Genomic DNA, 27234 nt, shown 5'->3' with positions numbered 1-27234 from the left:
CCGAGCGCGGGCGTGTCACGTTCACGGCACCTCGGAACTTCCGTCTGGAAACTTGTCATTAGTTCGAGCACCTGCTGAGCTCTCTGATTGGACGGAACCGCTCTCAAATACCAGAGAGGGAGCGGAGGACGGGACACCTTCACCTGGACCTCCATCCTCAGAGATGACTCCCGTCTGCTCCGCTCCGCTGCTGCTCCTCCTGGTCTCCTCCGCCTGGTCATTCACGCTCCTGCCGGAGGAAGCGGCTCCTCGTCGGGCTCGCTTCTCCTCCAACAGCCCCAGTGAGTAGGACCCATCTTGAACTCTCTGGACCCTTACCGCTGCTCACCGACACGGTTTTCTTCGACGAGTTGGGTTAACGCGCCATTTGTACCACAGTACTACAACGTCTATTTCTAGTTCTGCTGTAGTATTTCTACTCACTGTAGAAGTCAGACGGGCGAAACTTGTTGTGGACCCTTAGGTAATACTAAACCTGCCGTTAGTAATTCTTCCACTACTACTACAAGATCGCAGGATGGAAAAAGTTAGATTCTTTGTCCACTTGTATAAGTACTTCAGCATCGTATTGTAGGTCAACTACTTCGACATCGCAGCAGTATTACTACTACAGTAACAGGCACTAATGTAATGCCTTTTCTTTACAGCTACAACTTTCTCTCTCGTACTAGTACGACCAGTGATACATCTCTGATCTGTTCTGATATCACGCCTTGTACTCCTGTGCTGTACTACTGTGTTGTACTACACGTATATTTTTGAGTACAGCTTCCTCCAACTCTAGGAAAACTACTAGGAGTAGAAAAACTGCATGAACAGTGTTTGTAGTAGGCGTTCTTCTGCGGGTACAGCCAGATGCAGTACCACCAATCTTACTTCTTAACTTCTTTTAGAATGGTATTGTACTTTGACTGTGGTGTCAGTACTAGTGCTGCGAGTGCTAGTGGTGTACTGCTGTAGTGACTGTAGTGCCAGCACTGGTGATGACTTCAAGTGGGAGTGCTGTGATTCTAACCCAGCTCCTGGTTCTGGTGCAGCGGACGTGGCCCGGTGTCTGAGCGATGCCGTGGCAGTGGGCTGTGGCTTCTTCTCCTGCCTGGAGAACTCCACCTGCGACACTGACGGAATGCACGAGATCTGCGAGCTCTTCCTGCAGACAGCCGCCATCTTTAACACAGAGGTGAGTGCTCACAGCGCCCCCTGCTGCCAGCAGTGTCCAACAGGTGTGCTGCTCCACAGGGCAAGACCTTTGTGAAGAAGAGCCTCCAGTGCATCACTCAGGGCGTCTCCGCCAAGGTCTTCCAGACTATCCGTCGCTGCAACATCTTCCAGAGGATGATCGCGGAGGTGAGCCCTTGACCCGGCGGCTCTACCCACCGAGGCCTGATGCCATCTTTGCTTCTTCCAGGTGGAGGAAGAATGCTTCACCTCGCTGGACATCTGCACCGTGGCTCGCACCAACCCTGACGCCATTGGACAGGTGGTGCAAGTCCCCGCCCACTTCCCCAACAGGTGAGCGTCCAGACGCCGCAAACATGAGCAAAGGAGTTAAGCTTCCGTACGTTGCAGGTACTACAGCACGCTGCTGCAGGTCCTGCAGTCCTGTGACGACCAGACGGTGGCGTCGGTGCGCACCGGCCTCATCTCCCGGCTGGGACCCGACATGGAGACCTTCCTGCAGCTGGTCCAGAACAAACCCTGTCCCGCCGGCACCGGTTCCAGCGCCTTCGACAATCCGGCCAGCTGGAGGAACATGCCCGTGTTCAACGTGCAGCCTGGCTTCCGAGGTCGCGACCCCACGCACCTGTTTGCCAAGAGGTCGGTGGACGAGAACGAAGGAGACAGCCAGCAGTAGAGCTTGTGCTAGTGTCGGCCATATTTATTTGAGGAAACAGATTAACTTATTAAAGTGCAGAGTCTGACGCCGACACCGCGCGGGTCGTGGTGCGTTTAAGGACTCTTCTTGGTCTGAGATCATGTGACAATGTTTTCTGGTTTGTAATCTGAGGAATAAAAGTTCATCTACCAACCCTGGCTCACGACCTTCATTGACGCTGACTGTGTCGCCTCCCACTGGTGATAGACAGCGCGTCTGTGTGACAAAATGTGAACCATATTTTATCTCTCTTTAACAAAAGAATCTTCATCATTGCTTCTCTTCCTCACTCCACTACTATTTACAGTATTTACAGGATGCCAGACCAGGCTCTGGTTCTGTTGAGTCTCAGTCCAGCTGGGACTCCTGTCAGTGCTGGTGGAGCAGCAACCACCGACAGGAAGTGATCAAGGAAACAGGAAATGCATCTACGAAGCATAGCAGGCGGAGACGGGGCAGTATTGGACACCGGTGGGCCGGACACTGGAGTACTGGACCACTGGGTTCTGGATCAGTGTGTACTGCACTGTGGAGTTCTGTACCGGAGACACAGCCAGGTCCAGGTACTCCTGAGGGCCACAGGTAGACTTGGGTCAACAGGAGTGACCTGGGTCAAGTGGTGCTTGTTGTCATGGTTACCTGGTTGCTGGCCATCAACAGAGCTCGGTCCAGTTCTTCAACCAGGCTCTGGAAGGTGGGCCGGCCAGCTGGGGCGGCGGTCCAGCAGCTCCTCATCAGCTGGTACCTGAAAGACAGTGGAATGTGAGTGAGGTCGGAGGAAGGGGAGGGAGGGGAAGGTTTTAGGCGACTCACAGCTCGGTTGGGCAGCCAGTCGGTCTCTCCATGCGGTGACCCTCCTTCAGCAGCTTGAAGAGCTCTTCTACCGGGATCCCCGGGTATGGTGAACCTCCCAGAGTGAAGACCTCCCACAGCAGAACTCCAAAGGACCACCTGGATCAGACCCGGGTCAGTGACCTTTGACCTGCTGTTTACAGAGGGACCGTACTCACACGTCACTCTTGGGTGTGTAGACCCGATCGAACAGGGCCTCAGGTGCCATCCATTTGACGGGAAGACGACCCTGTAGCAGAACCAGACTCAAGTGACCTGGACTGGAAGGAGGAGAAGGAGCAGATCTTACATTGGTGGTCTTCTTGTAGTAGTCGATGTGGTGCACGTCTCGGGCAAGTCCAAAGTCTGCAATCTTCATGACGAAGTCATCGGCGACCAGGACGTTCCGGGCGGCCAGGTCTCTGTGGATGCACTGTGGACACACCAGAGTCACGCCAGGATCCGCCCGCATCAGGGTCCGACCACTGCGCTCACATCGCACTGACCTTCTTAGATGCCAGGTAGCACATCCCCCGAGACACCTGGAACGCTGCTGATATCAGGTCCCGCAGCTCCAGAGAGGCTGGGTTCGGTCGGCCTGTGCCGCCCCAGTACTCCAGACCCGCCGGCCTCCGAGCCCGCAGGTAGTCTCGCAGGTTCCCCTGCGACGCAAACTCCACCAGCACGTAGAGTGGACCTGCAGAGTGGCAGATGAGTGGCCTGCCAGACCCAACCTGGGACCCTCACCACTCCACTCACCATCATGCGTGCATGCCCCCACCAGGTTGATGATGTTCTGGTGCCGACCGATTGTCTTCATCATTTCCATCTCTGCAATCAGGTCCAGCTGGTCGCTGTCTGAGCCTCCGGCTGCAAACAGGAAGTGACATCACAGTCAAGACCCATACTGTCAACACACCAGGTGTTCAACAGCACGTCACCTTTCAGCATCTTCACAGCGACTTGACTGATCCTGGAGCTGTTCTGGTCCAGACCCGCCACCTGACCCAGAACCACTCGACCGAAACATCCCTCACCCAGAGGACGACCCAGAGACAATCTGCAGACACACACATTCATTTCTTCCAGAGCTCTTGGGAACCCGATGCCGACCGCTGATACCCACTGGTCACGTGGCACCTCCCAGAGTGGGTCGTAAGGCTGGTCACACCCAGAGGTGGCGCTGGAGAGACGAGACTTCGGGACGAGACAGGCTGCAGACTGCAGTGAGGAAGCGGAGTTCTGCCAGGGGAACAGACGTCAGACCTTCATGCTGTCCGGAGACCAAATGTTTTGCTGCTGTCGGACCTGTTTCTTCAGCGGGACAGGCTTGGATAGCTTCTGGATCACCAGTGAGCTGCTGAAGTCCGTCTTCTGAGGGGCATAGCACAGCCTACAGGCTGCCACCATAATGGTGAGGATGACGACGATGAAAAAGCCCAGACAGTAGAGGGAGACCTCCAGATAGTTATGGGGCAGCAGGGGCGACGTAGACAGGCCTGTAGGACAGACTCCGTCAGACTTTGACTCATTGCTGGGTCCGAGAGGCACCGGTCCGGTTCATACCTGACACCACTGTGAGCCACAATGACTGCTGCGACACCCCGACAGAGTTCTCAGCCTGACAGGTGTACTCCCCCGAGTCCTGCACCGACACGTTCTTCAGAATGAGGACCACCACGTCCTGGTCCAGGTCTGCAGCCTGAAGCGGTCCAATGCAAAGCTGAGCCCAGTCACATGACTCAGTAACATGACCTCACCTTCGAAACCAGAACATGCGGGACTCCGTCTGGACCAATCTGGCTGCCGTTGACACTGACGTGTCGGACCCACTTCACGTGATGTGGGGGATCGCTGAAGACCCAACACTCCAGCTCCACGTCACTGCCCACCAGCACTGTCCGGTTGGGGTGCGGCCCAGTTCGCAGGATGGGCCTCAGAGCAGAACCTTCTGGAACACAGAACACCATCAATGTCCTGGGTCTGACATCACGGTCACATGAACTGGATGTTTGGAGACTGATTTGTTGTTTCGAAAAGGTTCTACTGGCTGACCACCCTCTGGACCGTTTCCTGTTGGAGGACCTCACCGAAGACATCCAGCCGGAAGTCGTGTCGCAGGCTCCCGTGTTGGTTCTCCACCACGCAGGAGTAGTTCCCTCTGTCAGACGGTACCGCGGCCTCTATGGTTAGGGTCCACACCTGCTCCTGGTCCTGCCAGAATCAGAGCTGACCTTCAGAACCGGCGCCAGCCCATCAGGGCTCAGTGAGTCCACCTTCAGGCCTGCAGGTCTCTGCTGCTCCTGCAGCTCTTCCCCGTTCTTGAACCAGTGCAGAGTGGGAGTAGGATTCCCCGCTGAAGGACAACGGAACTTGGCAGTCCGACCGACCCGGACACCGAGCACCCGTCTTGTCATCTTCTCCGGTGCTGACCAGTGTGGGGCCAGAGCTGACCAGCAGGAGGCAGAGGGGTTAGAATCCTGGGAGAATTTAGAGGAAGGTCATGAGGTCACACTAACCGGGCAGGTTCTGGCCACCAGCGGTGGACTCCAGGGCAAGCCGGGTTTCCTCAGATGAGGACTCGTCCTCCTCCTCCAGAGAGTCAACTAGAACACAACTTCATCACGTCACATGAGCACAAACCCATTTGGAGGTTTTAGTAAGTCCCTGTGTGAGTACGAATCTGTTTAGTTTATCCTTAACTATGGGGACCATTTGGTTCCATCCCACATGGTTAATTAAAACTTCAAAATAACTGGATTATTATAACTGGGTTTCAGTTTGGTTCAGAATCCTGGTTAAGGTTATCGATGTCTTTTGGATGGTTAGGTTTAAGGGGAGAGGCTGGGGAAAGGGTTATGACAATGAGAAACTCATGTCCCCATAATGTACCAACAAGGATAGAAAGACAATGTGTGTGTGTGTTAAAATCATCAAAGCGTCTATAAAAAGACGCAGCGCCGGCCAAGACTGGGTGGTGTCTGGAATTCTGTCTTCTCTGTTTGTTGTGGAGCGGGTCGGCAGTAAAACGGGTGTGGTACTGAGGGTCCAGACTGAAGAAGAACCAACACTCTGCTGACATGAGACTGAGCTCCGGACAGGAAGTTATGTCATCAACTACCCTCAGTCTAGAACCAGGTCCAAGGACTGGACCCACCCAGAGGTCAGCTGTCACCTCATCGCCCACCGGGTCTTGCACCTGAGTCTGTGTCTGTGTCTGAGTCAGGCTCCTGGTCCTGGTCTTGGTCTGGGTCTGGACCGGGATCTGGGTCGGTGTCCTCTTTGGTCGGTCTGGATCTGGTGGGTGAAAACTGGAGTGCGGCAACCAGAAGAACCAGCAGAGGGAGGCAGCGAGGAGTCCACATCATGTGACCCACAAGTCCACTCGAGGATCAGAGAAACTGCAGAGAACAAGAGAGTCAGATGGTCATGGGGGGAATGAATGAAGGAGCCGAGTGAAGGAGGATAACATAAAGGAAAAAAGGGAGGAAGGAAGGGAGTGAAGGAGGGAGGTAGGATAACACAAAGGAAGAGAGGTAGGAAGGACGGGACTGAAGGGGGGAGGAAGGATAACATGAAGGAACACAGGCAGGAAGGATGGGAGTGAAGGAGAGAGGAAAGATAAACTAAAGGAAGAGAGGGAGGAAGGATGGGAGTGAAGGAGAGAGGAAAGATAAACTAAAGGAAGAGAGGGAGGAAGGATGGGAGTGAAGGAGAGAGGAAAGATAAACTAAAGGAAGAGAGGAAGGAATGATGGGAGTGAAGGAGAGAGGAAAGATAAACTAAAGGAAGAGAGGGAGGAATGATGGGAGTGAAGGAGAGAGGAAAGATAAACTAAAGGAAGAGAGGGAGGAAGGATGGGAGTGAAGGAGAGAGGAAAGATAAACTAAAGGAAGAGAAGGAGGAAGGATGGGAGTGAAGGAGAGAGGAAAGATAAACTAAAGGAAGAGAGGGAGGAAGGATGGGAGTGAAGGAGAGAGGAAAGATAAACTAAAGGAAGAGAGGGAGAAAGGATGGGAGTGAGGAGAGAGGAAAGATAAACTAAAGGAAGAGAGGAAGGAATGATGGGAGTGAAGCGGAGAGGAAAGATAAACTAAAGGAAGAGAGGGAGGAATGATGGGAGTGAAGGAGAGAGGAAAGATAAACTAAAGGAAGAGAGGGAGGAATGATGGGAGTGAAGGAGAGAGGAAAGATAAACTAAAGGAAGAGAGGAAGGAAGGATGGGAGTGAAGGAGAGAGGAAAGATAAACTAAAGGAAGAGAGGAAGGAATGATGGGAGTGAAGCGGAGAGGAAAGATAAACTAAAGGAAGAGAGGGAGGAATGATGGGAGTGAAGAAGAGAGGAAAGATAAACTAAAAGAAGAGAGGGAGGAATGATGGGAGTGAAGGAGAGAGGAAAGATAAACTAAAGGAAGAGAGGGAGGAATGATGGGAGTGAAGCGGAGAGGAAAGATAAACTAAAGGAAGAGAGGGAGGAATGATGGGAGTGAAGGGGAGAGGAAAGATAAACTAAAGGAAGAGAGGGAGGAAGGATGGGAGTGAAGGGGAGAGGAAAGATAAACTAAAGGAAGAGAGGGAGGAAGGATGGGAGTGAAGGAGAGAGGAAAGATAAACTAAAGGAAGAGAGGGAGGAAGGATGGGAGTGAAGGGGAGAGGAATGAATAGAGGGTAGAAGGGAAGACCAAAAGGAGTAGAGAAGGGAAGAAAAAAGGAAGGAATGAAGAAAGGAAGGAAATGGAAAACAAACAAGGAAGGATGGACAGAAAAGAGGAAGAAGAAAGGAGACAAAGCAATCAAAGAAGGAAGGAAGGAAGGAAGCAAGGAGGAGGGAGGAATTAAGGACATAAGGACGGAAAGAACGGAAGAAAGTCCAAAGGGATGACAGAATGGAAGAAACAGGTGCTGTCCCTTCGAAGAGTATTGGTAACGTCACAGGGATCTTACTCCCGGGTCACGGGTCAGAAACTCGCGGAGAGCAGAACCAAAGACCTCCAGGGATGAAGAGAGTATCGGGTCAGGTCTCGTGCGGTCCAGAAAGTTCTGATCACCAGCGAGGGGAGCCGAGCCGACAACGGTCCTGTCTCCCTGCACACAGCACCAGAGTGCGTGTGTGAGAGACTTGACACACACCCGACACATAACTGGCCCTCACACGACCAGGTGAGACCGACCCAAACGCTGGACTGGCGGTGTGAGGTGCGGGTGTTAGACGGAGACAGAGCTGAGAAGAAGGTTCGGCTCCGTCTGGACCGACGTCAAGCTTGATGGGAACTTAGAAAAATCCAGATGTTCCGGACATTCACTCGTTCACCGTTATTCCTCACTAGCGTCAGAAAAAAACCCATACCAGGCTCGGTTCTTCGGTGATCCGCCAGCTGGTACCGAATTCTTCTGCAGCAGCGAGGATGAGACTAGGACCAGGACACGCGGCAGGTTTGTGAACCGGAACCGCAGCGACTCTCCAGGGAGACTGAAGCCGAGCAGCGCAGCTTGAGTCCGGTGTCAACCTCCACCCTCGACCCGCTGACTCCGGAGACTCGTCCCTGCCCTTCTGATCCCGCCCCGCATTCTTGCCACTGGTCCAAGTCCGCCGAGGTTCGTGCTGGCAGGACAAGAACACACAACAGTTCAGGAGGCAGTGTGTGAAACGGGAAGTTACGTGATTTAACTGCGAGAAAACAACAACAAACAAGTCAGTCGCCACACACTCACAAAACATAAGAACATAGACTGTGGCTTGGACTTTGGAAAACTTGGCCCGCACTAGTATAACTATGCATGGTATACACACCGTGGGGTGCACTCTACATCATTAAAACATAAATCAAAAGTCGGAGCTCATCAGTAAATGTCTGAAGTGAGTTTTCTAAATCCTAATTCTGGCCTGATGAATGATTTCATCCTAAGATCCAAACTCAGCTGCAACCCCAGTCCAGCTCATAGTCCTGCTCTATTTTTGGTTCCACAGCAGCATGATGCTGGCCGAATGTGTGTGCGTGTGAGAGAGCGTGCATATGAACATAAACACGAAATGTAAATATATGTAAATGACTGACACCCCCTTCTCTGCTAGCTTCTGTGGGCAGGTGTGTGTGAGAGAGACAGAGAGAGAGTGTGTGCAGCCAGTTGGACAAATAAAGCTGCACATGTAAACTCAACATTCCAGAGCTTGTGGTGTCTGAGAGTTTTATGAGGGAGGAGGCTGTGTTTTTAACTGAAGCAAGACACACACACACACTGGGCCGGGAGTTGAGGCTGTGAGGCAGGACTTTGAATAAAAACTTTATTGACCATCAGCAGGAGAAGACAGCGGCAGGCAAAAAAAAACAACAAAACAGGCCTCTGGTTACCATGCCGACAACACCACTGGTATCAAAACAGCAGCTGTTGAGTTTGACTAGCATCACAATCGCGAGTTAAACAACATCTGAGGTTTGGTGTCTGAAGCTCCAACACCGGAGCACCCAGTTCTGATTCACTCCAAGGGGTCATAGCCGGCGACCTGCGGACCCTGGTGTCCATGTTTGTGAGGTCAGCACCCCCTCAGGTGGAAGGAGGGAGGTGAGAAAAGCCAAATTCCCGGTCCAGTCCAGAGCCATCCTCAGAAAGGACATCCAACGTAAAACCTGCGCCAAACCAGACATGAGGATGCGTTGGTGCCCCCTGTAGGGCGGAGCAGGTTGGCCGCTTCAATTCAAACACCTCGCACTCATTCACTTTGGAAGCAAGTCACAAGCTTGTTTCCACTGAGATGGCGTGAGCTCTGAGCCACTCCTCCTTCACTCCCACGCACAGACACAACCGAGAGGCAGATCATGTGACCGTACACGTGAGCTGTGTTTACCGCACGCTCTGCGACATGTGCAGCGGTGTCAGCATCTCCTGGAAGATGGCGCCTTTCACGTTGGAACCGCGGAGGTTGGCTTCCTGAAGGTCACACCCCGACAGGTCACAGTTCTGCAAGATGGCACAAAGACTAGTCACATGGTCACGACTTGACTGTCTCGCGAGTCTCACGTGTACCTCCAGGTCAGTCCCGGCCAGAGTCGCCCCACGCAGGTTGCAATTCTTCAGCGTGGCGTTCTTCAGTGTGGCAACTCGCAGGTTGATCCCAGTCATCTGACTCCCCTCCATGTCCACGCCCTTCAGGTTGGCCCCTGAGGACACACGCCGAGTCATGTCCTGCTGTGCATATATGCGTGTGCCTCACCCTCCAGGTTGGCCTTCCCCCCGGCAGGATCCTCAAAGTTGCAGCCCCTCAGCGTGGCCCCCTCAGCGTTGGTGCACAACATCTTGACCCCCTGCAGGTTTGCACCCTGAGAACATGCATCGCACCTGTCAGCACCCCACACACAAACGGTATCTCTATCCTTGTGTGGACCTCTCATGACCATAACCCTTTCCCCAGCCTTTAACCCTGAACCTAAGCATCCAAAACACCTAACCTTAACCAGGACTCTGAACCCAGTTATTTTGACATTTTCACGCTTAAATCTCTATGTGGACAGGCCAAGTGTCCTCATGAAGCAAAATGTCCTCATAAAATGAGTGTCTTGTCAAAGATAGGTCCACACAAGAATATTAATACATGTGTATACACACACGTGCGCACACACACACAAACACATGCATTGCTATCCTTGTGGGGACACTGTGAGGTCTCTCATGGCCATAACCCTTTTCCCAGCCTCTCACCCTTTAACTTGACCCTCCAAAACACATGGCTAACCTTAACCAGCACTCTGAACCAAACTGAAACCCAGTTATAATGACCCAGTTATTTTGATGTCTTCATCCTCAAATTGAGGTTTGGACCTATGAGGAACGGCAAAAGGTCCCCATGAAGACATAAGGTCTCCACCAGGATAGTGTTTAAGAATTTGTCCCCCCAAGTCAGTGTAAACAATCTCACACACACACACACACACACACACACACACACACACACACACACACACACACACGCTTACTAACGTCCAGACAGGCGTTGGACAGGTCGGCTCGCTCCAGGTTGGCGCCGCTCAGGTTACTGTGCTTCAGGTTTGCTCCTCTGAGGTTCGCCAGCCGGAAGTTGATGTTCCGGAGATCCAGTCGAGACAAGTCCGCCCCTGAGAAGTTGAGCCCCTGGAGGGCCCAGACACAAACAAAGCCATGAGCCCATATGATGTGACCGTGTTGGCGTGACAGTGCATGCGTACCTGACAGCGGAGCTCCGATTTGGTGGTGGTGGCCAACAGGAAGCGGACAAACTCTTTCCGAGTCAGAGGGGAGTGGTCCTCCGGCGGCTGTGAGGCCTGAACACACACACACACTATTAATGAACTTCATTGCTATGACCAAGCCCAAGCTTTGCTACAACCTTTATCAGCGCCTCCAGCTGCTCTGCCAGCGGCTCGATCCCGAAGAAGCGGGCCTCTTCCAGAACCCCTGTGGTGGAAACAGACCTGTGAGAACTGGCCCAGGTGCAAGCCTGAGAACACAGGTCATACCCCGCGGGTTGATGCCATCGTTGATGATCATCTGACCATGGCGCAGGTAGTTGAGGATGGGCTCGAAATAGTCCGGGCTGCGGTCAATCAGGTAGGCTCCCCGAGAGTCACGTTTGTTCCCCCAAACATCTGCAGTAATCAGAGGGTCTCATCACCGCCGGGGCACCAGCGCAGAATCACGCAGAGAACAGCGTCTGCCCCTTCCTCAGAGCGCCAGTCAGATAAAGGTGGCACCCCAACATCTGAAGCTATCCAGGATGACCTGACCTTTCTCGCGGAACATGTGGGCCAGCATGCTCTCCGGCTCCTTGCTGACCAGGGTGCTCCGGGTCGTGGTGAAGCATCGCCCGCCCACGTTCAGCGTCAGCCAGTCCGTGTGAGTGTGGTCGGCAACACGGGGGTCTTGAGGTTCTGTGTCACAGTCCACAGGAACATCTCAACTCAAGAGTTTGGTTCATATTTTCACTGAAAGACCAAGGACATGGAACAGTGCGTGCTCGTACTATGAGATGTGATGAGTGATGGGGAGGAAAACCAGAGAGCTCAGGGAAGCCCAACTCACCATCATCTTCGGACACAAATAGAACGTCGTCGTCTCTGAAACATCATCATTGACCCGTTAGTTTCACGACAAACCAGTCCTGAGAGCCACACAGTCACACACCGCAGCCTCCAGTTACCGGATTAAAGTGACGTCATCGATGAGGCCGCCGTTCCCATTGTAAACACAGGAGGCTCTGATTCCCAGTTTCACGCTGGCCACAGACAGCACGTCCTCCATGGAACCGAATACGGCCGCCACCTGCCAGAACACAGCAGAAGCGATTTGTGACTTCAGTACCGCAGCAGGCGCTTCCGCTAGCATGACGCTAACGACACACCGAGTTTCTCCACTTGCCTTTCCATTCGTGGACGAGCCGTTGACAAACAGTGTGACTCTCTTCATGGTGGCAGAGGACCAGTTCAACGGTTACATTCCTTCAAATGTTTCTACTGAATTCATATTTTGTTCACTCGGCCATTCCGCAGCTTCTCGCTCTGCCGCCGCCCACTCACAACAGCGCGGCGGGCCAATCAGTGGCTTTGACCGACCGAGAGAGCCAATCAGAGCTCAGTTGAGGCGGGTCTTACCGTGCCACTGTGCAATGTTTTGCTATGATAGGTGAACTGAAGCCTGGACTCACACGGCCCTTTGGGGATTCAGTTCGACACCTGTGGCCCTACTGTATCTTCTTCACAATGCCGTAACTCTCGGGACATTTGGCGCTCCTAAAGTCCTAAAGTTCACATTACACACTTAAAAAATCCACTTCACAGTCAGACACACACTGTGACTCCAGCTTGGAGATCATTCCAGTTGTTTCTGCTGGAGCCAAACTGGACTCGCATGGATTCCGCAGACGACTTTATTGCAAAGAGCAGCAGCTTCACAAACCAGCAGCTTCACAAGAAGATCATCAAAGTGCATCCAAGAACTTGAAACGCCTACAAGTGTTCCTCGGATTGAACGTAGAAAAATAAACCTCTCTGCGTGTCTGAGATGATGAACTGTTTCACTCGGTCCCGCTGTCCTCCATGTCATCCCCTCTCTCAGCGTGGACCACTGTCTCGGGGTAGTTGAGGATCTGTCGATCGGCCTGAGTGATGCACTGCTGCTGTTTGAAGTAGATCTTCATTGCCCCTTTCAGTAGCACGAACGTGACGCCACCCTGTGGAGAAGGCAAGAACTGCATCTTACACTGTTTTTATTTTAGAGCTCGTGAATGTCTAACATAAGTCACTTTGGTTAAAACATCGAACTGAACAGTGACTTGAAAACAAACCAAAAAAAGGAAGATGATATCTAATCTGATTTATTGATGGTCTCTGTATCTGAGGCTCTAGAACCAGGTCTGGGGCAGGTGACGCTCCGCAAACAGTTTTCAAAGATACTTTCAGAAGATTTAGTCAAACACAGGGCCTTAAGAACCCAGATTGTTTGGACCAGAATTCTGAGCTCACCAGGATGGTTCTCTGCAGGTCAGAGGTCACCTGCTGGAAGAGCAGACGACCCACCAGACTGGCCACTGACGGGAAGATGAGGGCGCCGCAGAGAGTCCTGGACACAGACAAGTGGTCCCCTGCTGATGGGCCCTCTAGTGGCAACCGTGGTGGGTAACCGTGGGAACCTGGAATTCAACACATGTTCAACAGCTGTGTCATTTCTCAAAACCAATATCAGAATTTGAACATTTTTATTGCCATTGCCAGTGTGTGTTGAACGTCAACGCTGTTACCCTTCTTGCGCCTCAGTGTGTGTCTCTGCCAAAGTCTGATGATGTAATCCTCCCAGCGGATCATCTTCCCCAGGACCAACATCACTGGGATGGTGGGCAGCGCCATCAGCAGGAACAGTGGGTCGGCACGTTCCATCACATGCAGACCCTTCTTGTGGCCCACCACCTGCCCAGACACACAGGTAAGGAGATGCTGAGGCATCGAGGGTAGACACTCCCAGCTGACCTGCATGACGGTCACGGCCCCGTAGGTCACCGCTGACCAGTACACCGTCCCCACCACCACACCCACTGCAGCGAATGGACTGGCCCAGGACAAAGCCCGGTCCACCTGCTGCAAGAAGAACACCACTGGACCTGAGGGGAGCACAAACAAATCCATTCAAGCTTCAGCTGATCATGAGTGTGTGTGAGTGGGTAGCTCAACCTGCAGCATGTCTCAATGGACAACCGGTCAAAACAAACCTTGCTCGCTCATTCACACAGACAGAACCCGCTCTGTGAGGTGGACTTGCCCATTTTTGGGAAGATGATCAGATACTCGGTTCCACACTGAGGACAGCTGACCGGGCCGCCACCGTTGCCCTTCTGCTTCTCATCCAGCCAGCGCTGCAGGCAGGCCTGGTGGATCCACTTGGTGCACCCACGACATCTGCAGGGACTGACCCAGTCCGCTGCCCGGTCGTCCCTGTCTGTGGAGAAACACACCCAGCAGTGTCTGTGTTCACAGACACACACATGTGACCATGACATGATTTCCCCAGACTGTTATTATTCTTACTTCTCCTGCTGCTCTTCAGAACCAGACATGACCATCTGAACTCCCAGCTGATCCACAACACCTGCACACCCAGAAACGCCACGATGACGTCATCGGTCACAATCGGCTCAGTCCACATTCGTTACGAAACTACGCCGTCATCAGGTGCACAAATGGAAGTCAACGCTTGATTCTAATTTTAACCTCTCAGGTTTGTTTACAGGGTTCAGCTCATTCCCCCCTCATGGGTCACCAGTCATCGAGGCCAACAACGGAAACAAACATGCTTGTTGAAACGAAAATCCAACTGAAACAGCCAAAGCAGCAGCTAAAGTTACAGTCACCTGTTACGACCTGGGAGCTAACAGCCGGTTAGCCGCACCTACTCCTCGATTTAAACAGTCAATATCGAAGTCCAGTCAATGGTGTTCTACGCGTTACTCGCTGACGCTGTATGAACAATCAAATCGTACCTAGAATTAGCGATGTTAATCCATGCTAAAATACTTTTGTCTCCGCTGTCGACCAGTTTAACCGCTAGTCCTCACCGTTTCCAGAGCAGCGAGGCCCCACCCACTGTCCCTGAGCAACTTTCCCATTGGTTGTTAACGGCGGAGATGCGTTCATGTCGTTTTTCATTGTCATCTTTACATCGGATGCTCGATTTGTGTCTTCACAGCGTCTGACGTTTCTGAACGTTGTCTAAACGTCCTGCAAACTTGAATCTCGTCCTTCAGTTCATTCAACTGATGCATTCGGCGCTCTTGCTTTTGGGCTTCTTGTCTGTCAAATGTGGTTGATCCATTTCTCTGCGGGGAAGCACAGCACAGACAGAAGGTGCAGAGTTTACCTCACGGACAATAGAACCTGCTGATCGAGAATAAATGTGTCGGTCACCAGCTTCCACGTTGCTGTTGTCAGTGAGTTCGAGTGAAGCACCAGGGCTTCCATACAGTTTACATCATTGGATGTCTCTTCTGTCAGTCACGCCAATTGTGAATACTATTGGCTCCAGCGTCTATCCGTCAGGGCCTGCTGCCCGGTTGTTGTGGTGCAGGACGGGGTGGGGCTTGAGCACAGAGGAGCGGCGGCGTCAAGCGGCGTCGTCGAGCGGCGGAAAGTGCGGACACACGGGGCGTCTGTTTGTACATGCTGAGCTCACTCACCGGGCAGCAGAGCGGCCACCGATCTTCACCAACACCTACAAAACTGTCACTTCGTCATGGAGTCCTATGACATCCTGGCTAACCAGCCGGTGGTGATCGATAATGTGAGTATGACGTCACGGATCCACACCCTAACCGAGGCCGCTGCTGCCTGCTAGCCGCTAGCTCACCTCCATCCGGTGTTCCGCTGCTGCCTCAGCTACTCCCACAGCTGGTATTGGTGGACCACGGCAGCTAGCAGTGTGCATCACAGCTGCTCTGCTCCCCGGGCAGCGGCGCAGTCGTGTACAGACCCCCGTTAGCTGCCGTTAGCTCCCGGTGGAACCCGGCTAGCTTAGCTGTCCGCGGAGCTGTAGCCTCCACATCACTCCTCCTCAGCTTACTTCCAACCGTCAAGTTGATGCATAGATATATACATTAGCGATATATGTCAATTTGGATCATGTGGGTGTGAAGGTGTGATATTTAGGCCAAGCAAATTCGTTAACATCAGAATGAGAACAATACAAACACCACTGTGTCATGTGACCACTCAGACGTCCGCGTGCGCGCTCTCCGTCCCTCGCGCTTCAAGTGAAACGTGACGAAACAATAAATACGCATTTTGGTGCCGTACATTGATGAGTAGCTGTGACGTCTGAGCAGCGTCACATTCCTATGGCTGCAACGATGAATGTTTCCCCTATGAGTCCCCTGTAACCGACTAATCGATGAGCCGCTACCTGCTGAACTGTCCGAACCGCATTCTGTGGAATTCAAAGGTTCAGTTTCAAAATAGCACTATACACTAGTGTTTACTGTTGACAACTCTTCATAAGCCGACAAGTTGACGAAGTCATGGCTAGGGGCGTAGAAAAGTACCGTAATACTTGATTGTGCGATATTGTGTTGATATTTGAACTTGACTCCATCGATCTTAATACATAGTTATACATATACAGTACTGGGTCTTGTTAACAAGTATCATGATACATTGCTCAACCTACAGTATTGCGATTTCCCCCACAACTAATGAAGGCTATTTAATCTACCATACTCTATGGAGTCATCACTCCTGTGTCGGGATATTATTGTATTGCAAGATACCTTCCTGCAGACAGCCTGAGTCGACTGTCGATAAGGTTGTCATTTAACATATATCTTGTGTATGCCTCTATTTACATTCATAGTTCTGCTTTCTGAGCCACACGGCGGGCTAGTGGTTGGCACGCTCACCTTGCAGCAAGGAGATTGCAGATGCTTGGTGGCCTCTCTGTATGGAATTTGCATGTTGTCCCCATGTGTGTTTTCTCTGGGTACTCCGGTTTCCTCCTCAGTCCAAAGACATGCTCAATAGGTTATTTTGACGTTCTAAAATTGCCCCTAGGTGTGTGTGAATGGTGTGTGTGCCCTGAAATGGCCTGGTGACCGGTCCAGGGTGTAGTCCCGCCTCATGCCCAATGACTGCTGGGATAGGCTCCAGCTCTCCCCGTAACCCTCAACAGGACTAAGCATCTTATGATGATTCTCCTAATGCATGCAGGCGACTTATATGTAATTGGTGCTGATGCGACATCCTCTAACATGTTCATGTTGAACATTCATGGTTCATGTTGCAGCTGTGTTCCTGCAGTTCGTTTGATTTGTTACCAGTTGTCAGTGGCGCTTCTGTTAGCTTGGTCTGCTGGCAGCTGATTTACATGACAACACAGTGGGAGCGGTCGCTTCATGTCAACAGAAGAGCTGAGCCAGAACGGAAGTCTGTTCCTTGACTTGTTCCTCACAAGGTTTTGATTGGTCAGCTGGCCTCTCTTGTGCTTGACTGACTGGTCTGTCATAGCTTCCCACCCCTCTGTGGAGCTGTTGGTGGAAAAGGAAAAGTGTGTTCAACTAGTTCATGTGGCCCAGCAAACAAGACGATGTTGAAGTACAGTGAGTGGCGGTGTTTGTTGATCACACGTCGTCGGGGGACAACGAAAATCCAGTTCTTCTTCAGCTGCACATTGGTGGTTTGAGGGCCAGTGCGGAACCTGGAACATCAATCTTGTGTAAAATCTTGTTTGAAATGCAGCGATAAGAAAGGTGTGTCTGGCTCCTCAGCTTGTGTCTTTGTGCAGCCAGTGCCCACTAATGTGGGGAGCAGGGGCTGCGCTAACACAACACCTTCAGCAAAGTCCGGATGTTGATGTCTTCACCTTCCTGTTAGGGTCTCCAACTACCCAAGGGTAAACCTAGGAAGTAGTGATGCTACTGCAGAGGAAAACTGAATTGATGTTAGTGTCTTCATGACTGTGTGTGGGAACTGGCCTGCAGCTGGGTCTCATGACCACCACGTTCTTCTCCAAAACACTTCAGTTCTTCTGACTGGTTGAACAGTGTGACAACTCTTCTCTGGGTTTTAAGAGTCAAGTGACTCCTTTCATCCAGATCTGTATTTCCAGATTGTCTTGGGATTTGGGCTTCATCTACACCTTTTGTTTTTTTTGACAGAAAAAGCAATGTATATTATTCATTTATACATAACCACACACCCACTCAGACACACAACACTAGATGACACAATTGCCATGACATCACTGAGAGAATATGTGCAAGAGCTGCTGGTCCAGGTTTCCAAAGAAACAAGACAAAATCAGATTTCGTACATTGAGTCTTTTGAATGGTCCGTGGTCCCACTGTTGGCTCATTGACCTGCCTTCAGATGAATTTCAAACTGACTTCACATCCATGAAGTGGTTGTCCAGTCAAAGGCTTTCTCTGCGCTCTGGCCTGAGGATGTTTCAGATCCCTACATCTGGCCATTTCTGTGTCGAGAACAATGTTGGTCCAATGCAGAAACGCCTCTCTCATGAAGTCGGGCTCTCCAGTCTGTCACTGTCAGTCTAACCAGAGTTATTCTGTTTTCTCAGGGGTCAGGGGTCATCAAGGCCGGCTTCGCTGGAGACCAGATCCCCAAATACTGTTTCCCCAACTAGTAAGTTTCCCTGCCGACCTCTGCCATCTTCTGGAAACTCTTAACCATCTCCACAGCGCCCCCTGATGACTGAAGCGTGACCTCAGCAATGTGTGTGTGTGTTCCAGTGTGGGACGGCCCAAGCACGTGCGGGTGATGGCGGGCGCCCTGGAAGGAGACTTGTTCATTGGACCCAAAGCCGAGGTAAAAACTAGACAGAATGACACAAACATGCTGCTGTTATGGCGCAAGGTGGCGGCAGGCTGACCCCCACTCTAGCTGTCTGTAGCTCTCACATGATCCGCAGCTGGTCCACTGTGAATGCAGCTTCCACTCTGAGCTGATGCGGTTTTATCCTGTGTCTGGTCCAGGAGCACCGGGGGCTGCTGTCGGTCAGGTACCCCATGGAGCATGGCATCGTCAACGACTGGAACGACATGGAGCGGATCTGGCAGTACGTCTACTCCAAAGAGCAGCTGCAGACCTTCTCAGAGGAGGTGAGCTCTTCCCTGTGGTCTACCATCTGGCCACAGCTATGTTCTGATGTCTTCTAACTCTGCAGCACCCGGTCCTCCTAACGGAAGCGCCCCTCAACCCCAGCAAGAACAGAGAGAAGGCGGCTGAGGTGTTCTTCGAGACCTTCAACGTGCCGGCGCTCTTCATCTCCATGCAGGCCGTCCTCAGCCTGTAGGTTCTCCTGCCTCAGCCCACCTGCAGCTGTCCAAGTGCCAGAAGGCCTCGATGGTCACCTCTTCTCTGTCCCGCTCTGCGTCCCAGGTATGCCACAGGCCGGACCACCGGGGTGGTGCTGGACTCCGGGGATGGCGTGACACATGTGGTGCCCATCTATGAGGGCTTCGCCATCCCCCACTCCATCATGCGCGTGGACATCGCAGGTCGAGACGTGTCACGGTACCTGCGCCTCCTGCTGCGTAAGGAGGGGTACAACTTCAACACCTCGGCTGAGTTCGAGGTTGTCCGCACTGTCAAAGAGGTACCAGGAGTGGGCAGTATGGGCGGGTGGAGGGATGTCACTGACCTGTGTGTGTGTGTCTCCAGAGGGCCTGCTACCTGTCCCTCAACCCTCAGAAGGATGAGACCCTGGAGACAGAGAAGGCCCAGTACGTCCTCCCTGATGGAAGCACCTTGAACGTGAGCGCCTCCCACTGCCGCCCGGGTGACCACCGCCCTTGATGACCGCTCTCCTGTGTGTCTGCAGATCGGACCGGCCCGTTTCAGAGCTCCGGAGCTGCTCTTCAGACCCGACCTGATCGGAGACGAGAGCTCAGGGATCCACGAGGTCCTGGCCTACGCTATCCAGAAGTCAGACATGGACTTGAGACGCACACTCTTCTCCACCATCGTGTTGTGTGGCGGATCCACGCTCATCAAAGGTTGGTCCAGATCGGGTCCAGTAGACCCGTCCTCTTGAGCCAAGGGTTAACGTTGCGCTCTGACTCGGTAGGTTTTGGCGAGCGACTCCTGACTGAAGTCAAGAAGCTGGCGCCAAAAGACGTGAAGATCAAGGTAACTTCCTGTCTGCTGCGTCACTTCATCTCTCTCTCATGTGTTGACTGGTGCTGCTTCTGTCCTCAGATTTCGGCTCCACAGGAGAGACTCTACTCCACGTGGATCGGGTAAGAACGCCAGCATGGCTAGTCCTCACATGACTGTGACGGTTGTTGTGATCGACTGATAACAGTTTTGTGCCCCTCCTCCTCCCACAGCGGCTCCATCCTGGCATCGTTGGACACCTTCAAGAAGATGTGGGTGTCCAAGCGGGAGTATGAAGAAGACAGAGCTCGTGCCATCCACAGGAAGACCTTCTAGTGCCCCTGAGCTGTCCCTAGACTGCCCTCTGACCCCTCCCTCCCTTCGTCAGAGACTCCACCCCCATCTGCCCCTGACCACCACGTTTCCCATGAGGGCGGTGTGACCACTCTCCTACCTGGGGGGTCGTCGGGGGTTGCTGCTTCGCTCGGCTGACTCTCACCACATGGGGGTGCTGTGCTCCAGCGTAGTGATATGTCAACAAACATGAATGTTTTTGTTTGTTTTTGCTACTGTTGAAGATTCCATTCCAACATTTAGGTATGATTTTCCGACGTTCGCCCTTCACAGCGCTTCAAGTAACTGACACTTACTGTAACACACACACACACACACACACACACACACACACACACACACAGACAGCTTGAGCTGACGTCACCTCCACCGGTGATCTGTATTTAAATGAAATTCCCCAGTGTGGAGCACGGGGTCACATGACTGGGTCAGCTGGAGCCGTGGTGCCGACTCGACGCTGACGTGTCCATCCTGGTAAAAAAACGACCAACATTGTCTGTCGTCACTTTGGATGAGAAGTTTTTATGTAAACAGCAGCCGAATTAAAGTTATGTGTCTGAAACGTTGTGTCTACTCTTGTGTCACGTGAAACCGTAGCAGTGCTCACAAACAGTTAAGAACATTATCTGTTAACAAGTGGCAGTTCCATTTCTGACCATGAGCTGTCAGACAAAGTCAAGCTGAAATTACATTTCGTGAAGGCATATCATCGTTGCAGTTTCAGGATTTAGTCAAACCTTAAATTAATATTTAGCATTCTAAAACTGAATTGTCCAAATAACACCACTGAATTTACACAAAAATTAGCGGCTCCAAAGTTGTGTTTTGGTTTGGCTATGACGCCACGAGAGGACGTGACATCACCACCAAGATGCGCTTGAAAACGAGGAGCTGTCTATTATAAATCGTTGCCTGGATCCGTCGTTCGGCGTGTTGGGTTTATGCTCCCTTTTAAAGACGTTAAATGCTGAGACTGGAGCCATGCAGCCGGATATTGAACCCTCAGTTACAGCCTCAACAGAGCTGCCATGCCGCCGCCAGAGGGCGACCAGCTGTGAGTCAGGTGAGAGAAGCACTCAGCAGAAGAAAAACAGATTTATTGATTGTGAGTCAAATCAAAGTTCACTGTTGTGAAACACTGCGGTTGTTTCTCCAAGACTGAAGTGGAGAAACGGTTCTAAAACTTCACGACTCAAACTTTACCAATGCAGTCGCTGAGTCAATCATGAGCATGCTAACAAGTCGGTAATTTCCCTGAAACACTGTAAACAAGACTGACAGACCCAAAACACATTCCAGGCCTGTGGCGACCTGCTAGTCCGACAGCGTGTGCTGAGCTAAGCTAACAGTGAGGTGGCTCGCTGGAGGGGATGGTTCTGGTGGCTCGAGGGGACCTAAGGGTGGTGGCCTTGGTGGTGCCGTCACTGCCCACCACCGACAGGGGGACGGTCTGATAGCTCCCTGCCGGCCGGCGCCCGCACTGCAGCCGCGACTTGAACTCTCTCTGGAAGTTGCTGTTGAGGAAACCATAGACCAGTGGGTTGACGCAGGTGGACGCCATCGCTGTCAGGTGGCACGCAGAGAAGACAGCGTCGTGCTGGCAGTCGGGCAGCGCCTGGTGGTGCCAGTCGAAGAGCGTGTTGAAGATGTTCAAAGGCAGCCAGCAGAGGGCGAAGGCCACCACGATGGCCAGGAGCATGGCGTTGATGCGGTGAGCTCCTCGAGTCCTTCGTCCGCGATCCAGCATGTCCCTGTGGACCAGAGCAGGGGCGTGAGACTGGAGAGGTCTGGCAGGAACGTCTCTGTTGCCATCACCTGCATCAGTATCATCACAACAGTCAGAGTCCAAGCTCTCATGGGTCACATGACTGAGAGTCCCAGCAGAGTCACAACACGTCCCTGAGCCCTCGACAGGAGGAGAAGTCAAGTCAAGTAGTTCAGTCCAAGTCACTCAAGGAGATGCGTTATCTCTAGTAGCTTTCTGATGGGGGGCGAGTGGACTGAGTAGGATCACCTTCGGCGCCGTAGACGCAAGAAGATCCTCAGGTAGCAGAGCAGCACCAGCAGCAGGGGGAGGCAGTACTGGAAAAGTAGCAGCGACGTGGTGTACGCCAGTCGCTGTCTCTCCGACGGCCACAGCTCCATGCAGATCACCTGATCTCTGCAGCAAAGACCAACACTCAGTGAAGAAGGTGGCGCCCACCTGAGCCGGAGACTCACCTAGCGGGCAGGCTGGTGTTCTGGAAGGGGATGTCAGTCAGGATGTTGAACGACAGGAACGGCATCGAGATGAAGCTGGCCACCAGCCAGGTGAGTCCCACCGCCAGGTAGGAGTGTCCGGCGCTGGGCGACCACCCAGTGGGGTGCAGGATCAGCTGGTGTCGCTCCAGAGCGATCAGCACCAGAGAGAAGATGGACACGGTCACCGAGGTGCACTGGACGAATGGCGTCACCTGCTGGACAGCGATAGCGTGGTGTTTCCTCTGTTCATCTGTGTGAGTATGTGGGCTTGTTTATCCTACTTTGTGGCGACCAATTCTTGACAAAACACTATCCTTGTGTGTATGACATTGTGGGGGCATTTGGCTGGACCCCACGAGGTTTAACCTCAATTTGAGGATTAAAACTTAAAAATAACTGGGTCATTACAATTGGGTTTCGTTTTGGTTCAGAGTCCTGGTTAAGGTTAGCCATGTGTTTTGGATGGTTAGGTTTTGGGTGAGAGGCTGGGGAAAGGGTTATGTCAATGAGAGGTTCACAAGGATAGGAAAACAAACGCGCGTGTGTGTGGTGGCTTCTGACCTTGCACAGCACCTCCCCGAGCACCCAGCTGTCCATAAGCGTGTAGACCACGGTGACCGGCAGACAGACCAGGCACATGAGGATGTCGGAGCACGACAGGTTGGCGATCAGGATGCTGGTGACGTTGCGGAGCTCATGTTGCCGGGCGACGACAAACACCAGGCCGGCGTTCCCCAGCAGCCCCAGGGTCACGACCACGCTGTACGCCGTGATCAGGAGGGCGGCGGCGCCGGCAGAAGCAGTGCACGGGTGAGCGGCTGACCAATCCGCCTGCCAGACCTCTGGCTGGCTGACATTTGACATGGGGTCAAAGGTCAGCAAGGGTTCAAAACAGAGGGGTGCTGGAGGTCCTTTAGATTCTGTTCCACGGATGCTGCGGACCAGAGAGGAAGCACGGAAGAGTGAAGAGACTTGGCGCAGACATCATCAACCTCCCGCCACAATGGCGCATCTCAGGCGGCTCTTTATTTCCAGCCCTTCTGGAGTCAGACATGTTAATGAGCAGTCATTGTAGCAGCGGGAGGAGGAATCTTAATGCACTCTCTTGCATCTTGACTCCCCCTTCTGGTCACCTGCACCAGCTCTGCTCTGATCAAACATGCCACGATGGCCGGGTGAGTCAAATCCTCTCCCGCCAGATCTCTGGACCTGGTCCTCGTCTCCATGGCGACGGGACAGCCGGTGCTGTGGGTCGTTGATGATGCCTCCGTCTGTTCCAGCGCCGCCTACCTCCAGCTGGTGTTCAGCTCGGCGGGTCTGGACATAGACCACCCAGCATAGAAGGTCTCAGTAGAACCCCCTCTGAAGTCCAGGTGATTTGAACCCTAAGCTAACAGGCGCCCCCTACAGGACGTGAACATGCTCACGTGGAACCAGAACCCAGTAGGACCACCTGACCAGCAGATGGCATCAAATTCAGACGGAACCTTAGACAAGTGAATCCGAAATCCGTGGTAGTAAAGGAACGACCATAAGGGGCCTTAAATGTGTTTTCACAGACTCGTTCAAATCAAAACATCGAGGTGAACAACAACAACAAACAACTAGTGGAAAATAACCCAAAATAAACCATTTCAGCTATGATGGTTGTCTGTATGTCACGTTCCTTCCCAATAAATCGGCAATGACACAAACAAACAAACATGCTAGAGAGAAGGAAGACACATTTGGAAACAGAAAAACTTCAGAAGGAAAATTACGTCAGACTTCCACTCGTCCCCATGACAACCATCACACAGTCACTCGTTCATCTTCACGTCTCTGCTATGTTTGTGTTCCGGTCCAAAAACCCAACACTCATGCAGACGGAACCGCCTTCAGAACCGCAGGGGAAGGAGTGACAAACTGACGATGAGGAAGATGATGGATCACAGTCGGAAAACTGCGTCCGGAAATCTCCGACTCTACAGCTCATCAGAAGTTCCCGCCAGCACTCACCTGAATTCCCGCGTCCAGCATGTGTTTGGCGATCGCGCGGTCCGTCTTAGCGCGTCTGCATCTGGCGGGAAATGAGCGACGGCGCCAGCGAACCGAGGAATAACGAGAACACGCGAAGTCTCACCTGCGCGCCGAAGACACCAGCTGAGCGCGCGCGCGCGTGCGAGTGACCGAATCCCAAAGTCACGTGATAGGCGGCTCCATCTCATCGGGGAATCACGTGACTCATGGGGTTTGATCATCCGTGCTGGATTCCGACGCGACCCAGAAGTTCAAATGCGTGAAGTCAGAGTAGTGACTGCGCGAGTGCAGGTCGGAAGACGCGCAACAGTTGACGACACGGGGCGCTGCCGTCTCTTTAGCGTTCATCGAGCCACTCTACTGCATGTTAGATCCTCCCCACAGGTTGCTGAGACAGAGCCGTCACCCCCAGGCACAGTCTGAGGCAGGTGAAGGATCAGCTGCTAACCTTCACCCAAAAATAGCGCCTCCTTGTGCTGCGTCCCTGTGGACACTCAAGCTGACAGTTGGCACACAGAGATGATTGACAGGTGGGGTCCAAGCAGGGGGCCTCCACTGCCTGGGGCCCTGGGCCTCCAAACATCAGCTCCTGCAGAGCAGAGACATCCCATAATAAGGTGCACAACTCTTGCTGTCTCTCAGACTGTCACGTGACAACACAAGGCTATGGCCTGAAGTCATCAGAACATGGATAGCAGTCAGACCAGCGTTTGTCTCCCCCGGAGCAGAAGGAGCAGAGCAGCCCACCATCAAGGTCCTGGAGTCTTTACTGGGCCAGGTCAGCTGCACTGCCCTTCACGTGACCTTAGCTGACCTGTCACACAGCTAAGGAGTTCTCAGAGTTGAGCCCAGCCTCCAACTGGGACCCAACCGGAGTTCTGGATGAACAGGAAGCGAGTGAGGAGCAAAGATTCATTTATTGGTTCATCAACAAGAACATTGTACAGGAAGTCACATGATCCCTCGTCAACCAATCAGCTCGCAGGCCGATGAGGTCATCCGGTTGCAGAATGATAGACAGGTCAGAGGGGGGAGGTTAGTGGGGGAGAGCGTGGGGCACCAGCTTGTAGTGGGCACCACAGGAAGGGCAGCGCTGGGCGGCGCCCTCGTGGAGCCAGAACCACACCACGGCAGTGTTGTCCTCCTCACCTGCAGGGGGCGCAACCACACATCAGCACAACAAAAACTTTCTGGGTGAGTCGCAAGTCACACATGACACATGAGTCAGAGCAGTGAAACAAAAGCCCGGGACTCACAGACGCAGCCCACAATCCTCTTGTTGGTGATGGACGGGACCAGGTGAGGCTCTGCTTTGGTCCCCGCGTACTCCTTGGGCTTCAGCATGTTGTAGGGGTCCTGGACAAACAAAGGTCACCTTCCGGTCATGTGACTGCAGGAGGAACACAGAGAGTGGAGGTTCTCACCGCTCCTTCTTTGGCCGCCTTCATGATGATCTTCTCCAGCCCTGTGGCCTGCTCCTCATCGGTCGGGATCCCTGACAAAGACCAACACCGAGTCACACAACTGGACCCCAAACAGAGTCTCATCTCAACAGCACCAACCACCAGCTCAGTACAGTTGGAATGAATGACAAGCCTCAACAGAAAGTGGGATCAGATGAACCACAGTTCTCCCACAAGGTCCAAGTCAGTGGTTCACCCGCTCACATCCGTAGGTACCAAATGTGTTCTCTTCTCGAATGTGTTGGGCGCCGACGTCACGTCCGACAGTCGCGATCACACATTTGAAACAGAATGCTAGCAGGTACGGTTACTGCTGCCATTTGTCATCACACAAAAATCACATCGAACTTCTTAGTCGACTGTCACGCAACACGGGAGAGACAGTCGTAGCAAAAATGTGCGTCAATGAACGAGCGAGTCCTGGACTACTTCCTGGCTTGATGACGACGTGCTACATGTCAGCCAATCGCAATATTTCCATCAACACTCATATCAAATGATCTGCTCAATAAATATGTGATATAAACGCTTCACGGGTGGTAGAAAATTTCGAAAAATCAAGCTGCACACAACAACACATTCCATAAGTGGACCCATTTCGGTACCGACACTGGGTCACCTCGCTGCGCGAGCGGATGACGACATTAGGTTCAGCGTCGCAGTTGTCAACAGGAAGCGAGATCAGATGAACCGCACTTCTTTCGAAAGTTCCGATTCAACAAGTCACTCACTAAACACTAAAAACGACGTCACTGACGTCAGACGTAGTTCTTGTAGTGAGTTTGTATGGCAGGGGCTATTATCCTCGCTGAGTCTGATTTCCGCCCTGACAGCGCGCTACGTAGTTAAATCCGTCGTTGTGACCTGCCGCTCTGAAGTCAAGCTCAGGTCTGGATCCACTTTAGCGCAGAGCTGGCGTCATTAACCGCGCTCAGACCGAGTGAGAGCCGTGACGCAGGCCGCAGCGCTCGAAGGTCCCCGGCGTCACACTAGACTCCGTCCTTGGTGTCGAACTCCACACAAGACCGCGGCTCCGAGGACGGGTAGCGGTGAAAGTACTCACCTCCAGCAGCCATGCCGCGGGTCAGAGCTGGAACCGGGGCAGCCCGGCAGGTGGTGGCGGCTCTAAGAGCGGATCTGAGCAGTAACCTTGCAGCCATTTCTCCTTCTTTACCGAGGCTTCTGTCGCGGAATATGACGTCGCCTTTCTTCTTCGTCTTTCAGGAGGTGGTACACACTCGGCTCTTTGCGCAGCGCCGCCTGCTGATCTGATAAGTTAGTGCAGTTTTGTGCTCAGGCGTTCAAATCGGTCTCTTTGAGTTTTTGTCGTCCA

The 27234-nt window shown here is 52.7% G+C and overlaps 7 protein-coding genes across 15 annotated transcripts; 2 read left to right on the top strand and 5 right to left on the bottom strand.

Annotated features, from left to right (window-relative positions):
* Positions 1-72: 72 nt before the first annotated feature.
* stc1l (stanniocalcin 1, like) lies at positions 73-1880 on the top strand. Its single transcript, XM_053872634.1, has 5 exons — positions 73-281; positions 1038-1180; positions 1240-1347; positions 1409-1512; positions 1570-1880. The coding sequence occupies exons 1-5, from the start codon at positions 164-166 to the stop codon at positions 1853-1855; spliced, it is 759 nt and encodes a 252-aa protein (XP_053728609.1). The 5' UTR covers positions 73-163; the 3' UTR covers positions 1856-1880.
* On the bottom strand, positions 1863-8206 carry fgfr1b (fibroblast growth factor receptor 1b). Its single transcript, XM_053872618.1, is given in 17 exon segments — positions 1863-2445; positions 2516-2621; positions 2690-2827; positions 2887-2957; positions 3018-3140; positions 3214-3404; positions 3467-3575; positions 3578-3767; positions 3834-3949; positions 4016-4206; positions 4274-4409; positions 4468-4658; positions 4798-4921; positions 4984-5156; positions 5227-5313; positions 5907-6108; positions 8055-8206. Coding segments are annotated over 16 exon segments (2256 nt in total). The 5' UTR covers positions 6076-6108; positions 8055-8206; the 3' UTR covers positions 1863-2304.
* Position 8207: 1 nt separating this feature from the next.
* On the bottom strand, positions 8208-12445 carry kctd9b (potassium channel tetramerization domain containing 9b). 4 transcript variants are annotated; one of them, XM_053872623.1, is made up of 12 exons: positions 12095-12445; positions 11877-11998; positions 11759-11793; positions 11464-11607; positions 11197-11325; positions 11067-11134; positions 10906-11001; positions 10682-10831; positions 9918-10023; positions 9731-9864; positions 9535-9664; positions 8208-8309 (listed from the first exon to the last, which is right to left on the bottom strand). In XM_053872623.1, the coding sequence occupies exons 1-11, from the start codon at positions 12140-12142 to the stop codon at positions 9548-9550; spliced, it is 1149 nt and encodes a 382-aa protein (XP_053728598.1). In that variant the 5' UTR covers positions 12143-12445; the 3' UTR covers positions 8208-8309; positions 9535-9547. The 4 variants fall into 4 exon arrangements, with proteins under 4 accessions (XP_053728598.1, XP_053728596.1, XP_053728595.1 ...); XM_053872620.1 differs by lacking the exon at positions 8208-8309 and adding an exon at positions 8624-9333 and having other exon boundaries at positions 9552-9664; XM_053872622.1 differs by lacking the exon at positions 8208-8309 and adding an exon at positions 8628-9333.
* A 141-nt stretch (positions 12446-12586) lies between these two features.
* On the bottom strand, positions 12587-15910 carry marchf5l (membrane-associated ring finger (C3HC4) 5, like). 6 transcript variants are annotated; one of them, XM_053872628.1, is made up of 8 exons: positions 15130-15908; positions 14781-15041; positions 14254-14314; positions 13988-14190; positions 13699-13829; positions 13473-13638; positions 13198-13364; positions 12587-12905 (listed from the first exon to the last, which is right to left on the bottom strand). In XM_053872628.1, the coding sequence occupies exons 2-8, from the start codon at positions 14875-14877 to the stop codon at positions 12750-12752; spliced, it is 981 nt and encodes a 326-aa protein (XP_053728603.1). In that variant the 5' UTR covers positions 14878-15041; positions 15130-15908; the 3' UTR covers positions 12587-12749. The 6 variants fall into 6 exon arrangements, with proteins under 6 accessions (XP_053728603.1, XP_053728604.1, XP_053728606.1 ...); XM_053872629.1 differs by having other exon boundaries at positions 15569-15908; XM_053872631.1 differs by having other exon boundaries at positions 13988-14164; positions 14781-15910.
* Positions 15299-20740, top strand: actr1b (actin related protein 1B). The gene is made up of 11 exons (XM_053872626.1): positions 15299-15502; positions 18287-18351; positions 18459-18534; positions 18702-18827; positions 18893-19017; positions 19108-19324; positions 19390-19482; positions 19550-19724; positions 19796-19857; positions 19927-19967; positions 20058-20740. The coding sequence occupies exons 1-11, from the start codon at positions 15455-15457 to the stop codon at positions 20158-20160; spliced, it is 1131 nt and encodes a 376-aa protein (XP_053728601.1). The 5' UTR covers positions 15299-15454; the 3' UTR covers positions 20161-20740.
* A 780-nt stretch (positions 20741-21520) lies between these two features.
* npy8ar (neuropeptide Y receptor Y8a) lies at positions 21521-23283 on the bottom strand. The gene is made up of 4 exons (XM_053872217.1): positions 22981-23283; positions 22399-22631; positions 22193-22339; positions 21521-21929 (listed from the first exon to the last, which is right to left on the bottom strand). Exons 1-4 carry the CDS (start codon positions 23281-23283, stop codon positions 21521-21523), a joined length of 1092 nt encoding a protein of 363 aa, XP_053728192.1.
* Positions 23284-25336: 2053 nt separating this feature from the next.
* Positions 25337-27110, bottom strand: LOC128763863 (cytochrome c oxidase subunit 5B, mitochondrial). Its single transcript, XM_053873104.1, has 4 exons — positions 26965-27110; positions 25863-25933; positions 25695-25794; positions 25337-25587 (listed from the first exon to the last, which is right to left on the bottom strand). The coding sequence occupies exons 1-4, from the start codon at positions 27059-27061 to the stop codon at positions 25475-25477; spliced, it is 381 nt and encodes a 126-aa protein (XP_053729079.1). The 5' UTR covers positions 27062-27110; the 3' UTR covers positions 25337-25474.
* Positions 27111-27234: the final 124 nt, after the last annotated feature.

This window comes from Synchiropus splendidus, chromosome 8 (assembly GCF_027744825.2).
Source record: "Synchiropus splendidus isolate RoL2022-P1 chromosome 8, RoL_Sspl_1.0, whole genome shotgun sequence".
In the NCBI taxonomy this organism is placed as follows: domain Eukaryota; kingdom Metazoa; phylum Chordata; class Actinopteri; order Syngnathiformes; family Callionymidae; genus Synchiropus; species Synchiropus splendidus.
This window is presented reverse-complemented; position numbering and strand designations above follow the sequence as displayed.